General features: G+C 37.5%; 1 protein-coding gene across 1 annotated transcript in view; it reads right to left on the bottom strand.

The window, feature by feature from the left end:
• Window positions 1-18828, bottom strand: part of LOC107664367 (nuclear factor of activated T-cells, cytoplasmic 3-like) — a 57777-nt gene that overhangs the window by 14687 nt on the left and 24262 nt on the right. The window contains exons 4-8 of the mRNA XM_016454917.1: window positions 13903-14102; window positions 10176-10348; window positions 9867-10007; window positions 3029-3084; window positions 2604-2730 (exon numbers count right to left, since the gene is read on the bottom strand). Coding sequence (XP_016310403.1) covers window positions 2604-2730; window positions 3029-3084; window positions 9867-10007; window positions 10176-10348; window positions 13903-14102 — 697 coding nt within the window. The remainder of the gene's footprint in view (window positions 1-2603; window positions 2731-3028; window positions 3085-9866; window positions 10008-10175; window positions 10349-13902; window positions 14103-18828) is intronic.

The raw sequence follows: 18828 nt of genomic DNA, 5'->3' as shown, positions 1-18828 counted from the left end.
CCTCTCCTCTCCTCTCACAGTAATAGTAACACAGTGTACAGCAATCTGCCATTTCCCAATCTGCCATTTCCCTGGCCCGCATGAGTGGGGGATATTTTTACTGGACTCTAAGAGAGCGTATGTTGCCTGCTTGAGTGCCATGTAAACCAGTGCTGAATTTGGAAACTTAAGAATGCTGCCTGCCCTCCAGCATAGCTCCAAATGGGAACCAAAATCCAGTTCACAGCACATACGCTGCTGCAAGGCCATTACTGCGGTAAAACTGTAGTTTCCTGATATGAAGAGCAAGTGGCGACCATGTGTGGGAGAGAGTGTGAATGCATTTGAGTCTGGTGTTACTCACTGCGTACCTACAATGCATTCGAAAAAAAGTTTAGTTTCAGTTGATAAATGCAGCTAATAGCATTCACTTCCAGATTTGTTGGATTTGTCTGTGACCAACAAAGAAGCCTCAGGCATTCAATTAGGTTTATTACAAACTACTTCCTCGCAGGTCCAAAAGCATTCACACTGTATTTCATTTGAATTTGGATTAAGATCTTTGCTCATTGCATTAGCCTGCTTATTCATTACACATGAAGAGTCTGGCTCTAGTCTAACAACACAGCACCTCAGCCCTTCCCCCGACATGCCACTTTCTCAGCGGGCCGATGCCATGGCAACCACAGTTGCGTGGCCTGTTCAGAATATTGGCTGCCTCTGCTGTCGTCTGATTGGCTGAGGCCCAATGGGTTAGTGTGGAAAACAGGAAACCCTAATTTGAGTGGGTGCTTTGTGGAGCGAAGAGGGTGGGCGGGAGGCTGGGCCTATCTTGCTCTCTTATTCTCCCTCTCTTTTTGTTCTCAATCTCTTCTACAGGCTAGCATGCAACTCGGAGACAGAGACACACACAAAAAAGTTGCTCACGTGTCATTTAATTACGCCAACGCTGTTTTTCGGTTTGACTCACTTTGGGAAATTAATACCAAACCAGCTTATTGCTATGAGAACCACACACGACTACACTTTATTAGAAACTCTCTAAGCCATAATTAGATGTCGCCTTATACTATGCCCTGGATTCTGGACTATTTCATCAGATGTTCAATGTTCATTTCAAAAGCAGAGCTAATAATTTGCTGATGTAATAATGCATGCCAACTCAACATGTGTGACAAATTAGAATAACCATGTGAATCATTGACCTCATCGTTCAACAGACTTATCATAGGGGAAAATCTTCCAAAATGCAAAGCAATTCTGCAAAATATGACTATTAAGACAGATGAAGCCAATGGGAGATGTAAAAAGAATGATAGGGTTTAACGAGAGCAAGATAAACAGAAAGACAAAGACATTGAAGGGGTCCAGTTCTTAAAAACCCTGGATTTTCATGCTTCCAGCCACATGTAAATCATGCAGATTGATTCTTTAAGGTGTTTTACATGAGTGGTTACCAGGTGCTCAACTGTTACTGGAACAACCTCATCCCTAACCACACTGGTGCACAGTGCAGAGGAATGCTGGCATGATCAATCGGGTGAATCTGCTGTGAAAACCCACATGTGTGCCATTCTTGTTACTGTTATGTGAAGTTAGCAAGAAAACTATTTTGCATTTAATTCGCCACAAATTCCAAAATGCAATAATAACACAATTCAATATGTTTTATATAGCATTTGCTTGCAATTAATAATAATATATATCTGAAGAAATAAACTCTCTGAAGATTTTAGCATGGTAATGGATGTCAGTGTTAATGTATTTGGTCTTTTGTGGAATAGATCTGCTATGCTGCTGCTGTTGGTTATTGTCCTATTTGTAGATTATTGCTGCCACAAGTAAGTACAGGAACTTGCTACTGCCAATACATAAGCCGATATGGTGCTGTGAGTATTTAAGACATACTGCTGCTGCACAAATATCATATAAAATAACCCCGTAGCAGATCTATACAGATGGAGCTGGGGAAGGTGGAGGGTTTCAGAGGAACTCTGAAAGTGCGCTGCAATTCTCAAGTGAATGCTAATCAGCCATTTAAATGTAAAGCAGCAAGCTCATTGGCTGCGTATGCAACATGAACCAATCAGCTCGTTTAATGCTAAGAATATCATCAGTTACGTTAAGGACCCATCAGCCTGCGCCATCTAGAGTTTCATGACAGAACTTGGTAGATAATATATATATATATATATGAAAATGCCATCACGTACATTTTATATTAAACTCATTTAAACTTGAACCTGTGAGGTTTTATTTGCTTTTATGCACTTATATAAACTACAGTACTGTTCATAAGGTTGGGGTAAGTTTTTTCCCCCATAGAAATCATTATTTCTTTTCTGGAAAAAAAGTATCAAAGTTTCTGATAAAATGTTAAGTAGCACTGTTTTCACCACTGATAATAATAGGAAATGCTTCTTTAGCACCAAATCAACATATTACAATGATTTCTGATTTCCAAGATTTTGATCTTTAAGTGTATATTAAATTTTATGAGGTCATAAAAGCACATGACACTGCTTAATGAAGAGCAACAAGTAGTTACTTTATTATAAAGCTCCAATTTCGGGAAGTAAGTGCCGTGATATGAAATGAATTATAATGTGATGTCAAATACGTACCTGGCAGATAGGTAAAGCGCTGTGACTGGCTCCTTTTCCGTTTGCCATTGCACACATAGAACTGCACCTGCACTGCTGAAGTGACCGTCTTACTGTGATAAGGAGGCACCTCCACCACGATACTAGACTACAGATGGAGAGACATAACTTTACTAAACAACACATCATTGAAGTCTGAGACAAACCTATCAAAGTTGTCTCACTGAAGAATACAAAGTTCAAATATAGTCAAAACATACTACAATGTGCTCAAATCTGTCATGCGTTAAACACTCAGAGGACTCAAAGGGGCATTTCAACTTTTAGTTCAAGAAAGAAAAGAAAGACTGAAAAGGGTTTGTAGACATATTTATGTCTTGTGTATTGTCTTTGCTTTTGTTGGCAAATATTTTCTTAAACATGTAAAAAGGAAAATATTCACTCACTCCTTGACTCTTCTCTCTGATGATCTTTGCCTCCACCTCCCACTGCGGTCGTCCATCTGAAGAAAGAAAAGTGTTAGCTGCATATGCAGGAACAACATATTAGGACAGCTAGCATAAACAATGACCTGAACTGAACTCTGTGTGCCAATATTTGCCCCTCAGCACCACCATCATCATCATCATCATCATCATCATCATCATGTATTCCAGCCCTCCGCTGAAGCTTTAGAGATTAAGGTTACAAATAGCCAATCAGCTTTAAGTTTCATCAGGTTCAGAGGGGAGCTCTACAGCTGCATGTTTCTACAGGTGCTCCTGCACCGAATCCAGAGTGAAACTTGATAAATTAAGTTTGCTTGCAAATGATAAGCCTTTTTCCACATAGTGAACTCTCAAGGCTCAATTGCTCAAATAGATCAAAATGTCAGCTCAATGCAGGGACTGCATACAACACTGACCTGACTACGAATAATGAATGACATTAAATTCTCAGAAGAAAGAGCGCTAGAAATGCTGGAGCTGTATGAGCAGAGGGACTTCTTAACAGCGGGCTACTTGAGAGACTTTTTAATGAAAATCAGATCAGTCTCACTCTGCTTGCCCTTGCTGACAGGAACATAGAAGTCGCTTGGGCTCCTAACAGGTAATTATGTCATTTATAAAGCCATTAAGAGTTTTAGAGAGATGTGTGGAAGAACATTATTTATTGTTGAATCATGGCAAGATGCATGGAATAACTTTATTCATAGCACAATGCCTCCACGTGCTGCCCGTGGAGAGGTGCAGGATCTCTTGGAAACATGCTGTCATCTCAGGTTTTTCCTTTGCCATGAAGCTAATCAACTGCGCAGACGTCTTACAGACAGAAAATGAAAGCCAAGGGACCAGAGCCAACTGGTTAAGACTGATCCTGGAAGGGAAAATAGTCACTTCATGGATCATAAATTACATAAACTGCACAAACAGCATGACACAGGTCTGATTTACACACTTAAACACATTTCCAGCTTTGAAGTTAGTGCTTGACATGAGTCAAACAGCAGTATAATCCCAAGAATGTCTAAAATGAGTAATTTTGCATGTGTAATGATCATGAGTGGGTACATATGCGTATATATTGCAAAAAAGGGGTAATGTAGACGGCAGTGTTTGAATACTGTTCTCAAAGTAAAAATACCATTGTGAGCAGTTTCATAATCACCTGGTGCATTACACTCCAGAGACTGCTGTTTACATGAGGTTACTGTATAGTGTCTCAACTCCCTTCTGTGTCAAAAGGCATTTTGCTAATATGAGAATGACCTTGGTTGCCTGTAACTTCAGCAGTAGTAGTACAGCAGCAGCACATGTTGACATTCATTGGACACCGAAGAGGACCCCACATGAGGGCAGGTTCAAACAGGAACCAGACTGACAAAGCCCGGTGATAAGCACACACGCTGTCCTAATTCGTCAGGCCAGGAACACTGCTGTTCTGTTATTACTACTATGATAAACAAACTCAAGAAAAATAAACTTCTGGCAAAATCCTACAAAGCTTTTATATGTCATTATGTGGAATTAAATATCCTGCTGGCAAGCGTAAACTAGCATCAACTGAAACAGATGGTTAATGTAACTCTTCATTTACAATTTCCTGAATCATTAATTATAAACACAAAAACCTTTTTTTTTTTTTTTGTCAGCTTTCGTGGGTCTGATTTTTGTCGTAGTTAACACTTAACTGTACTTAATATTTCATATCTGCCATTTATATTCTCTCATTGTAACCAAAACAAATGAATGAATCTTTTGTAGACTCTAGGAGGAAAGGGTTTTAACCCTGTAAAGCCTGACTTATGAAATAACAAAAGTTACATATAAATATATTAAAAAAACCATAAAGATGCATGTTTTTTGTCAAGTATCATATTTGATACATAGGCTTATGGCGTATGAAATAAGAGAAAATGGAGCTCATACTTGAAGAAAAACAACCCCTCAATTTTATCCAGAGGACCAAAGTCAGCAAAAATATTCGATTTGCTGCAGTTGCCGATATTTATATGATCAAAAAGTAAATAAAAGTTCTGACAGCTTGTAAACCATGTAAATCAATGAGATCTTTATATCAGTATAAGCAAAATACTCAAAATGCATATTTTTGTATTTCAATTTAAAAGCTTAGATTTATGATCAAAGCTATGGAGTTTCTTTTTGTAAGGGGAAAAACATATAATGTAATACAACACGATGATTGAGAGATGTACAAATAAACATTCCACAAAAGCCTCATGTCTCTGATTTGATACTTGCATTGTAACAATTTTTTTATGTTTAAGTATATTAACATAATTTATTAAAAAAAATATGCATGGAAAATCAAGGGAACCTAAGATACTTCAGTCTAATAAGTGATCATCTTGAAATATTACTTACAATATAAAAGTTACTCTTGTGTTTACATGATAGAAATGAGCAAAGATTTCACAGCAAACTATCCTGGTAAGCTTCTGAATATGGGGGCAGTGCAACCTTTGCTATCTAGTTCTATGGTTGTCCAGGTGATTAAAAACCTGAACCATTTGTCTACTTAACTATATATCTATCCATTCAGCAAATCAAAAATGAGTTACAAAGTCTCAGGACCACCATATGGGCTACTCATTAAGACACAATCCATCTAATTACTGTAGATACAAAAATCACCCAATTAGATGTAATCTGTCAAAATTAGACCTAAAATTATCAGTCCCCTTCCTCTCATACGTCCTGGTTTGTCCCTTACCGTTAGAGTGGCCTCTCAGATGGACGGCTCTGTGCCAGTCCACAAAATGACTTGCCTTTTGTCTATAGTTTGGAGTGAATTGTGGATATAACTTGAAGTGTTCCAGACTTTAGCCAGCGATCTTACTTATATTTTAATTTGAGTCTCAAAATATTATAATACTGCATCTAAATGTCAAGTCAAGTCAAGTCAAGTCTGCTTTATTGTTAGCCGTTCAAAGCACTTCATGAGGATGGGGGTAAGTGCAACTGGACGGTAGTCATTGAAGCAGGATGGAGACGACTTCTTCGGGACTGGAATGATGGTGGTGGCTTTGAAGCATGTGGGGACAACAGCCTGGCTTAGCGAGATGTTGAAAATGTCTGTGAAGACATCAGTGAGTTCCACTGCACAGGACAGTGCACAGACAAATGTGGCATGTTGTCATGTACAATTCAAAAATAAAGTAATTTTTTTTCTCAGTAACCCTGTCACTGCACATTTTTAACTTTCTGAAAACATTTAATGGCTTACTGCAAATAGGGCATCAGTATTTGACATCAGTAACCAACAGTTTATGTGAGGCTGCTAGGTCAGTATAAAGTACAAGACCAGTGTCATATTACCGCATACACCATTAAAAACATATTTCATTTCAATCAAACACATCTGCAGAACATGTTCTCACAAATCACATAGAAACTCTCTGATAAGCTCCTGCTTGAAAACATATGAACTTTCCTCCAGGGCTGCTCAAGGACAGACATAAGAGCCAAATTTCCACCCTACTTGTTCTAGCATCTCAGGACTTTCCATTTTTATACAATGCAACAAAAACATGGGTTATCACCATACAGGATGCCTTGAGGGGTTGCCACTTTACAGGGAGCCAACTAGAGGAGAGGTAAGTACCAAAGGGTGTTTCTCTGAGTCAGTTTGTTGGGTTAGAACAGCCCTGGGTGTTCATGTGTAAACTCCAATTGAGTGAGTCAGTGTGTCATTGTCTCAAACTAGAAACACACACAGTCACACACACAAGGCAGGCCAAGACTCGTATTCCCAGAATGCCTTTCATTCATTGCCTTCATCTGAGGCTGGTCCTAACTTGTGTTTCATTACTTACAAACGAGCAATGGAAAAAATGAGCAAGAACGAGAGAGAAAGAGTTAGAAGAGTTGCTTATCGAAGAATTTAAACGAGAGCACACAAGTGATACGAGAAAGAGTCAAGGAAAAACTGATTTTCTACCATGCCTGACGTTATAAAGAGTAAGAGAGTGAATGAGAGAGAAAAAATACATAAAAAAGGAAGTAAAAAGAGAGATCGTCTGCTGGAGATGACAGACAGTCTCTGAGGGCTCTGTTCATAGTGTAAAAGGTCTATTTCAGCTCACAGTGAGACTCAAAAGGATCACAAAAATCCATACAAACAGAGCACTGTTGGGGATCATGACACAGACTAACCCCAAAAAGTCAGTCTAATAAAGCCTCTTGTAAGCTGAGACTTCAGACTGACAGCCACATGGCAGCCGTGTGTGTCGAACGGGAGAGAAAGAGCAACCTGAAACAAATGAGCTTCAGTCATCTGCCAGGTAGACATAACTAGCAACATTCAAAACTAAATACATTTAAAATGGACTACTCTGTGGATTGCTTTAATCTAGTCAACTAATCTCAATGAAGCTCTGAATAATTAGGCTGGTTTTAGGTTCATCTGGCACCAAATGCATTTCTTGAGGCTGTTCACATTGTATTTCACTTGTTTTCAAAAACAGCTACAAAGTTTCAGAGAACAATTTGTGGTAAAACTTTAATTTAAGCCTATGTATTTAATGTATTAAAGGTATTTAGTATGACACCTTCTAATATATGTTGTATGTGTTACAGTTAAGAATAATAATAAATAAACTATACCAGACAAAACCACATTTTAGATTTCTTGCCATTTGTAGAAATATAATCAAGTCATATTGACACATATTTAATTGACTAAAGAGAAGGCATATTTGTAATATTTGTTTTTGTTTTTTTATCAGCATAGTAGCCAAAGTGAAAAATAAAATCTTACCTAACACAGCAGAAACAAAGCCACCAAAAAGTATTGTATGGACTATGGAAATATTTCGATTTTTATGGTTACACCTTAAAAGCATTTTTTCTTTTTTTTTTCTTCTTTTTTTTATGTAATATAATTGGATATAATGCAGCAAGGCACTCAATTAAGTTTGATTTTTGGCCATTCATAGTAAAACGTTTGGGTACGTCTGTTATAGTGCATTAAAACTTACATTTTAATAAATTAAATTTTTTATTTTAATGACATGAAAGGCAGATTGATTAATTAAATTAAGTACTTGATTAGTAGCTGACTGTGGCCTTACAAAAAGATTAAATTGTAAAATTCTGTATTACATTAATCATGTACAGATGGCAATATAACATTATATAACAAATCACACTCTTTAAAGGTGCAACAATATATAGGTAAGCATTTTAATATACAGCTTTGGTTGAACAAAAAATCCTTTACGAAAAAATGCATTATAATGTGCTTTATCTATCATAGTGCAAAAATATGTTAAAAATCCATTATATACACAGGCTTCAGTGAAATCAATATTTTTTTAGATAAGGAAACACAAAGTTTGTCTTGCACACACAGTAAGCTATTATTTGCTTTGTGTCTTGGATCCAGCGAGTGATCAGCAGTGCGCCTGCAGCCAGAGCAACCCTGCTCACCTCTGAGTCATCCTTACAGCACATGCTAAGGTCTACAGGTGTGCTCTAGAACAACAGTGACAACCCACAATATGGCCAACTATAAATCTAGCCTCTGTGCGTGCGTGGACAGAGAGAGAGAACATATGGGGGGGGAGAGACAGACAAGTTTATAAGCATAGGGAATGAGGGTGTGTATTTGTGTGCACATTATAGCACTTGCACATGTGTTCATGGAGTGAGCGCAGTGTGGATGTAGGTGTGTGCAGAGTGCATTTGTGAAAAAAAAAAAAAACAGTTATTGGTTTTTGCAAATAAACTCTTCATATGCATGTATGGAGTAAGCACTCGCTTGAGTGCAGTGGGTGTTTGTGTGTGTAGGTGTGCAGGTGTGTTCATGCTGAACTGCACTCACACATATGCGTGCACACACACACAGTGTCCCCAGAGGAGAAGGGAAATCGTGGGAGGTCAAGATGCTGATAAAGCGAAGATAAATCACTCTGGTTAGACGAGCAACAAGCACGCGCGCACACACACACACACACACACACACACACACACACACACACAGTGTCCCCAGAGGAGAAGGGAAACCGTGGGAGGTCAAGATGCTGATAAAGCGAAGATAAATCACTCTGGTTTGACGAGAAACAATCAAATTCCGCTCTCAAATTAGAAGTGAGAAATCGAGACTCCTTCACATTTTACCCATCGCTCCAGTTTCCCAAAGCCAGACAGATTTGAACTAAAAACCACCTGATCTTTCCGTTTTTAAGAATAAGGCTGTTTTAGCTTCACTAAGACAGAGATTAGTGCAGGTATAACTGTGATCCTTGAGGGTAAGACAGGTGAGGAGGCAATATTTGCTCACAGTGAATGATGAAGACATTTGTAGTGCATACCCAGCTGTGCTTGCAGAGCTTGCAGCAACCTGCTAAAAGGAATTATTACTAGCCAAACGCAAGTAACGATACTAAGTGGAGGGATCTAATATCATCCTAAAAAGGGTTGATTTTGATATAATGACATGTTGACTGTACATTATCCAGCTTAGTGCATAGCTACTTACTAAATAAATAAACAAATGGATATGAAATATTGATTTGACTTTCAATTATGTATAAAGTGAGAAAAATATCTGAGAAGAAAAGGCCCAAGAGATATGAAACTAGCCATATAAATGTAAATCGTTTGCCTGGAATAACAATTAATTATAACTTGATTCTTAAATATAAGTTAATATAATGGAATTTAATAATTTTCTTTTTACTTAAATGCTCTTAGAAAAATGAAAAAATATTAAATAAAAATGATGAGAGCCAATACATGAGAAAAGAAGCTAAAATAGCACTTGAACCCCATTGATTCTTACCAGGACCTTTCTCCAGAAAAATGACCTTTGACTCGGGGAAGAAGTTGGAACCAATGATGACCATTTCCTCTCCTCCACTCACCGGGCAACTGCTAATACTGGCTTTCTCGACCTGAGGTAACTCCTGTGCAGAGCGCTGGGCTATTTAACCACAAATACAGGTAAGAGTAATTCACATTAGACAGTTATATATATATATATATATATATATATATAATAACATATATTTATATAATATAAATATATATATATATACATTTTTTTTTCTCTCAAATATATTTTTCCTCTGTGTGTGTATATAAAACCTACAGCACTCCACTGGAATTGAAGCAGCCTGCAGCGAGACCACTTTTCCATTGGGTTGTGGGATGTGAACCCGGAACACCACACGGACCCGAGTGTTTTTCCGTCCAATATCAGTTTCTCCCTTCCTCAGCTCAATGTCAGAGTTCCTCAACTTCAGGATTCCAGCACAATCAATACTGACAAACATAGCAGGAGAAACATATCAGACAAAAAGTATGCATTCCATCATCCTCTCTGTCAAGCAAAACTGCTTAAATCAGTGGTCACCAAACTTTTTAGGCCCAAGATCCCTGACGGATTTAAAACAAAAACAGAATGGTCTGACTTATGGTGTTATTTATTTATTTGCTACATAAAACATCTGCGTGAAACAACAGCAGGTCTGAATGAGACGCACTCTCTGACAGCAGGTGGCGCCTATGAACCCAGGTTCCAGGTTTTCGCAATAAAACTAGTCCAATCGCGTTTCGAGGAGGGTTCCCCTGTAAAAATCGGGGATAAAATACACGTTTTTCGCCGGGGATCTTCCAGTTAAATTCACATTTCATGGACTAAATATCACGTTATTGGGGTCGCTTCAACCCGCGGACATGAACAACAACCCGCGGCAACAGTGTTAAAGAAGCCCAATTCTGCGGGAAAACCGCGGACTTGGCAACACTGCTTATGAACCGACCGCACTATAGCGTTTCCTTGGTTACCGCTGTAAACAAAGCAGAGTTGCGCTTTATACGGAGGAGAAGAAAATGCCATTGCCATCGAAACTTTTCACAAGACAGTACCCTTCAGTGATGCATTAATATAACCCCATAAATGTAATGCATTTTTGTACTTATTTTACTGTTTTTTTTCGGGATCTACTGGGACAGTGATAAAGATCTACCAGTCGATCGCGATCGACGGGTTGGCGACCACTGGCTTAAATGATTTCTATTCACTCGAAGTCACTTTCTGGATTTATACTCTTTTCATGGAGTTAATAAATGACTGATAACAAAGCAGTATATTTTCAATTTAAGTGTACATTAAAAGCTGGCACAGAAATCAAAGTTTAAGCTGTGCTTATTAAAAATGGCAGATTTTAATGTTTTCAATCAGAAATTACATGTTATAAATCACATACTTTTGTAAATGTATTTTGTACTGTACATAAATGCAATTTACAAACTGTTCAAAAGTTTGTGGTCAGCAAGATTTTTTAAATGCCTTTATTCAGCAAGGATGCATTAAATTGATAACAATGATTAATTAAATTTGTGCCATTTACAGTTGTCATAACATTCTTATTTCAAATAAATGCTGTTCTTTCTATTCATTATATAATACAAAAAAAAATATCTATCACTGTTTTCGCAAAAATATGAAGCAGCATAACAGTTTTCAACACTGATAATAATAAGAAATGTTTCCTGAGCACCAAATCAGCATATTAAAACGTTTTCTGAAGGATCATGCAATAGTGAAGACTGGAGTAATGATGCTGAAAATTCAGTTTTGCCATCACAGGGATAAATTACTTATTACTTTAATAAATGACTTAAAGTATATTAAAATAGATATAAATGTAGGCTAGGCACAAAAAACTCCTTTCTAAAATATTTAAAAAATCCTACTGATCCCAAACTCCTGGACAGTAGTATATATGTGATAAAAGAGTGCTCATGTGTGTGTAAAGGTTTCATTCTACTTGTGAATGACACATTTTTGAAAATGTCTTTACTAACATAGAAAATCAACTTGTGATGAAACGTGAAGAGTTTCTCATGATTTAAAAGACTCATATTTAATTCAAATCCAATAATGTCAAAAGTTTTCTGTTAGGCTTAGGTTTAGCGGTAGGCCAGAGTAAATATCATTTGTGCGTATTTCACTAAATTGCGGAGACCAAATTTCTTTACCTAAAACAATCTACATTGTGGTGAGCAGCTGACAGCCATTGCAAGGACAATAACTTTATCATTCTGTACTAAATAATGAATAAGTAAAAATAGGCAGGTTAGGGGATATAAAATATTATTAAAAACAATAGTCAAATGGAAAGTCCTCACCATGATAGAAAAACAAATGTGTATTTATGTTTCTGTGTGTGAGAGTGAGAATCTAGATTGATGTTGAAATGAAGGGCTGTTGGCAGGTACCTGGCAGACATATTGTTTTCAGGAAGGAGAGGAATCTCCAGAACCTTTGTGCTGGTGATGATAATTTCCTGGCTTGCCGTAGCGACAGTTTTTCCTGTTATGCGGTGAACCTGGTAGAATGCGTGCGGCCTCAAATAACGGTCATCCGCTGTCCCGATGAACATCTGCAGGCTCACCGGCTTCTCATTGTAGCCAGCGAGCTGTTAAAAGTGAAGAGATGAGTCATGATCATTTTTATTTCCATGAAAATAAAGAAGTTAACTGTTGTAGGATGAGCACCCCCTGCAATCCAATTCCGTGTTCGGAAAGGAAATTAAGTGTACTAAGAAACCCCTAAAGGGAATAAATAGCCTACGAGATGGGAGGATAAAAAAATATTTCAATACTTTCTCTCGCAATTATATAGTTGGGTAATACTGTATTTAAATTGCGGCCATCAGAGAGCCGCTACTAATATACAGGGTATTGAAACCGCTTTCGAATGTGCGCTCTCATTTCACTTTCACTTTCACTTTCAAGATTCGCGATCACATGGACTCTATACTACGGAGCGGCAGAACCTACCACACATTTTACAAGATTAGATATTTGTCAGTGGTGCTCAGTATCTGCAAATCATTGTCCATTGTCATATCAGTCATCTCTCCTTACTCTGTGTATGTGGTAAGTGAACTTTTGCATTAAATTGATAACAATGATTAATTAAATTTGTGCCATTTACAGTTGTCATAACATTCTTATTTCAAATAAATGCTGTTCTTTCTATTCATTATATAATACAAAAAAAAATATCTATCACTGTTTTCGCAAAAATATGAAGCAGCATAACAGTTTTCAACACTGATAATAATAAGAAATGTTTCCTGAGCACCAAATCAGCATATTAAAACGTTTTCTGAAGGATCATGCAATAGTGAAGACTGGAGTAATGATGCTGAAAATTCAGTTTTGCCATCACAGGGATAAATTACTTATTACTTTAATAAATGACTTAAAGTATATTAAAATAGATATAAATGTAGGCTAGGCACAAAAAACTCCTTTCTAAAATATTTAAAAAATCCTACTGATCCCAAACTCCTGGACAGTAGTATATATGTGATAAAAGAGTGCTCATGTGTGTGTAAAGGTTTCATTCTACTTGTGAATGACACATTTTTGAAAATGTCTTTACTAACATAGAAAATCAACTTGTGATGAAACGTGAAGAGTTTCTCATGATTTAAAAGACTCATATTTAATTCAAATCCAATAATGTCAAAAGTTTTCTGTTAGGCTTAGGTTTAGCGGTAGGCCAGAGTAAATATCATTTGTGCGTATTTCACTAAATTGCGGAGACCAAATTTCTTTACCTAAAACAATCTACATTGTGGTGAGCAGCTGACAGCCATTGCAAGGACAATAACTTTATCATTCTGTACTAAATAATGAATAAGTAAAAATAGGCAGGTTAGGGGATATAAAATATTATTAAAAACAATAGTCAAATGGAAAGTCCTCACCATGATAGAAAAACAAATGTGTATTTATGTTTCTGTGTGTGAGAGTGAGAATCTAGATTGATGTTGAAATGAAGGGCTGTTGGCAGGTACCTGGCAGACATATTGTTTTCAGGAAGGAGAGGAATCTCGAGAACCTTCGTGCTGGTGATGATAATTTCCTGGCTTGCCGTAGCGACAGTTTTTCCTGTTATGCGGTGAACCTGGTAGAATGCGTGCGGCCTCAAATAACGGTCATCCGCTGTCCCGATGAACATCTGCAGGCTCACCGGCTTCTCATTGTAGCCAGCGAGCTGTTAAAAGTGAAGAGATGAGTCATGATCATTTTTATTTCCATGAAAATAAAGAAGTTAACTGTTGTAGGATGAGCACCCCCTGCAATCCAATTCCGTGTTCGGAAAGGAAATTAAGTGTACTAAGAAACCCCTAAAGGGAATAAATAGCCTACGAGATGGGAGGATAAAAAAATATTTCAATACTTTCTCTCGCAATTATATAGTTGGGTAATACTGTATTTAAATTGCGGCCATCAGAGAGCCGCTACTAATATACAGGGTATTGAAACCGCTTTCGAATGTGCGCTCTCATTTCACTTTCACTTTCACTTTCAAGATTCGCGATCACATGGACTCTATACTACGGAGCGGCAGAACCTACCACACATTTTACAAGATTAGATATTTGTCAGTGGTGCTCAGTATCTGCAAATCATTGTCCATTGTCATATCAGTCATCTCTCCTTACTCTGTGTATGTGGTAAGTGAACTTTCATGTGCTGTAACGTAACAGTTTACCGCTAGCAAGCGGCTAACCATGTCCCTTTAGTGGCTCCGTAGAACGCCTTATTTGTTTTCCATGCCTTTCTGCAAACGGATTCATGCTTCGGGCACACCCCCTAACCCTGCCCCCCCGATGTCACCGTCCATCACGATGTTTTACTGTAGACATCGTCCGATGCCAATTTGGTAGACATCGCCCAACCCTAGTCCTAGACATTCTGACACATAAACTACTATGAAAACTATAAAACAATGGTATGAAGCATGACACAATCAATTTTAAAGGTAAGATGATTGCACTGGAACTATATGGTGTATATATATATATACGCATTTCTTCTGAACATTACACAGAAAAAAAGAGGCCAAAAGTGTGCTTCAAGCCTTAAAACCCAGAAATAAGTAGGCTTGTTTGCACTTTAGGTCAATCGTCCCAAAGGTAATGTTTTTTTTGTTTTTGTTTTTTGAATGGGTTTTTTCGGTTAAATGTCTGAATTAAGGTCTATGGTTAACACAAGCTTAAGATATTTTCCTGTTTGTATTCTACAACACAAAAATTCATCAGTAATGCCCCTCTCATGGATTTTCAGAAACTGTTGTTGGTCACAGATTAATTTCTGCAATAATCCTAAAGACAGTGGAAAAATCCTGTGTGATTTTTTAAAGGGAACCAGGGTGATGGTAACTTCTGGGCTGGCCTACAAAATGATGTCATCCCTGCAGCACTCTACTGCCAAACTCAGATATTTTTGACAGGCTATATTGATCTGGAAGCACTGGACATCCACCATGTCAAACGGCAATATTATCCATTTGCAACAATTATTTCCACTAGGGATGCACCGATACCACTTTTTCCAGTACTCGCCCGATACCGATTTATTTTTATTTTTGGAACTTGCCGAATACCGAGTACCGATACCGATATTTTTTAATTTACCAATACATTTTTAAAATATTGGGTACACAAATTAAAATAATATGTATAATGTTAGTTGGTTAACTTCATTTAGTAAATAGATACAGTCAAAGTTAAATTTATTCAACATTTCTCATATTTTCACAGTTTATTCGCTATAGTTTAGAAAATAAAATATGACAAGAACTCAGAGTTAAACTGTCAGAACAAATTCATCTTCATAATATCAGACAACTTTTATAGAAAAGTATGTAATGAATTACAATCAACCAACAATTATTCAGAGAACTGTTAGTATGACAATATTTATACAACTATCAATACTTTGTCAGGCCACCCTTAGCCTCAATGACAGCCTGTGGTCTCATGGGCATGCTGTCAGCCAGGTTCATGCAAACCTGAACTTAAATTTTTTTCCCAGACTCAGTCTGAATAATTTTTGGTCCCAAATGATCAGTTTTACTGGTAGTCCACAGTATGAAGAATTTTTGGGTATATGTCACAGTTCACTTTATTCTGCTATCCTCACTTGCATAAATGAACTATAGTGTCCCACTAGTAAAAAAAATATAAAAAATTAAATCTGGTGTCTGAATAATTTTTGGTTTGACTGTATATTCTTCAGTTATTTTCACACTTAATTATGCCCATTAAAATGTATTTTACAAGTTTTTGTTACTTTCACTGTTCATTTTAATTTTTTATTTTTTTTTGCTCTATGGTACATCATTTTTAATTTAATGGTATTAGAGCTGCTCCATTGCAGTGGCTCAGTACTGTAATCACGCGTTTTGCTGTAATAATGCAGGGAACCACTCGTTATAAATCTCTGTGATTTATAATATATAACTGTGATATTTTCAGAAATATAAGGCGCGTTTTTTTCCATCTGAAACATGCTGCGATTTATATTCCAAAGCGACTCATATAATGCAGAAACACTCATGAAGCAAGCAAAACATGCGCAACGCGCGCACGTATTTGTACTGATGCAGAATGAGAGGGACAAGTATGGTACAGCCTAGCGCATTTCACACTGACTGATAGTTTCACTTTCGCCATAAAGTCGTGTTATGCTTAAAGTTGAACATAAATTATGTTTATAGCAAATACCCCTATACATTTTGTTTTATATTTACAATTTAGTTTTAATCCAAATGATGCGTCTGCTAAGTGAGCGAACATCAAAAAAGATCACGCAACAGAAGTGCGTTCTCTCTCTCTCTCTCTCTCTCTCCTTATCGTTAAGTAACTTATGCATTGGTTTACTCACTTGTTTTTGACATCCCACCGAACTACAAACAGTGATGTCTGTGAAAAAGGGATATTCGTTCGACAAGCTCGCGCATCTGCGCCGCCGCGCGCTCAATCCACTCAGCGTGTTTTGCTTATCAGCTCGCGCACGTCATCTATGCAGGCATTAATACTGAATGTTTAACATTATATTAATTGCATACATATACTTCGTAGACATCCTTAATATCTAATAACTCCATTCTGCTGTCTGTTGTTCTGTTGTCGGTGTTTCTTTGTCTGAATATGGCACTGATCACATGCTGTGTGGTATCGGCGTTTGGTATCGGGGCATTTTAACGAGTACAGGAGCTCAGTATCGGGCCCGATACCAGTATCGGTATCGGTGCATCCCTAATTCCCACCAAGAACCCTGCATACGTGCAAATACTTCCCAAATCCTCATCCATGCACATTAATATCAGACGTTAGCCCACTTTTTCCAAGACGAATTCAAAACACACTCTAGCTAGTAATTAAAATCCAGACAGGAACATAGACACGTTTTCGAGCCATGAGTAAAGGGGAAAAAAAAAAACCAGAAACCGAATTGAAGGAAAAAATAGATGAGAGGGTAGAAAGGTGAGAAAAGAAAAACAAAACCATGAAAGACATTCTACTTCTGTTGCTAAAATAGTATAAACAGGACTTTCGTCTTTTGAAAATGGAAACAGGGAAGTCAAAAACCCATTTAAACAGGAATAATTAGACATAATTATTCTGTGAGGTCGTTGAAGTCTTTTTCAGAACAAAAAGCTTTTACAGAAATGTTTTCCTTCCGGGTGCTGCACACCAGGGTGTCCGATGCAAACCTCAGTCAGACACAGGGGGCCAGTGTGGCAATGCAATGCCCCATCCAGTAGTATGTACACACATTTGACCTGCCAATAAGCTTCCCAGACAGGTGAGGAGTTCACAAACGGAGGGGAGCTATTCCGCTGACATGCATGTGTGGGAGGGTGTTACTTAGGTTGAGCACACAGGCTCCTAACAATCTCTCTACTGTTGAAATGCTATGCTTGGCAAACACTGACCCAATGCAGCAAAAGAGGGAGAAACTGGGAATGAGAGCAAAAAAGGAAGGGAGAAAAAGAGAAAGAGAAAGAGAGAGATGACCCAATCACAGGTAACAGAAGGACCAAGCCAACCATAGCAACAGAATAATGAGAAAAACATGCTTCACATATAAACTGACAAGTCTTGAGAACAGAGACAGATATTTGTGGAAAGGGGAAAAAGAAATGGACGGCGGGGAAAAGAGAATCAGGGAACAACGGAAGACTTGGATGGTGGTGGGATTTGGTTCATGTAGTTCCCCGGACAAAATGGTTTTATTACACTTGGTGACATACGTAACTGAGAAAATTATTAAACCAAAAGGGCATGCTTAGTTTCAAAATATTTATGGTAACATTTTACAATAAGTTATATGTATGTACAACCTTTTAGCATTTATTGATTGATTTAATTTCTCCATTTAATAATAAATTTTTAACAAGTTGTATTAACTAAAGTATTATGAACTAACATGAATTAACAATGAACGGTAGTTTATTTATTTATTTATTTTATTATTTTAATTTAAAACTGCCTACATTTTATAATTCTGTAAAAAATGTGTTGTTTATTTTTAGTTCATGATGCATTTACCAGTGTTAATCAATTGAATCTTACTGTATGTGTTACCAAAGTTACTGTTTTTCTAGAGTAAATTATATGGCTTTAGAAAAACATGGCATTTCTTAAAAAAAAAAGTAAAATGGAGCATTATGGGTCACTCTTCATAAAAGCTTTCCTTTTCTTCCTTTTCATGTACATGGGGAAGTCGTGGCCTAATGGTTAGAGAGTCGGACTCGTAACCCAAAGGTTGCGGGTTCAAGTCTCGTACCGGCAGGGATTGTAGGTGGGGGGAGTGAATGTACAGCGCTCTCTCCCACCTTCAATACCACGACTGAGGTGCCCTTGAGCAAGGCACCGAACCCCCAACTGCTCCCCGGGCGCCGCAGCAAAAAAATGGCTGCCCACTGC

The sequence above is a fragment of the Sinocyclocheilus anshuiensis genome, unplaced genomic scaffold (genome assembly GCF_001515605.1).
Source record: "Sinocyclocheilus anshuiensis isolate Anshui unplaced genomic scaffold, SAMN03320099.WGS_v1.1 scaffold307, whole genome shotgun sequence".
Lineage (NCBI taxonomy): Eukaryota > Metazoa > Chordata > Actinopteri > Cypriniformes > Cyprinidae > Sinocyclocheilus > Sinocyclocheilus anshuiensis.
Note: the sequence above shows the minus strand (reverse complement) of the source record. Positions and strands in the feature narration are given on the sequence as shown.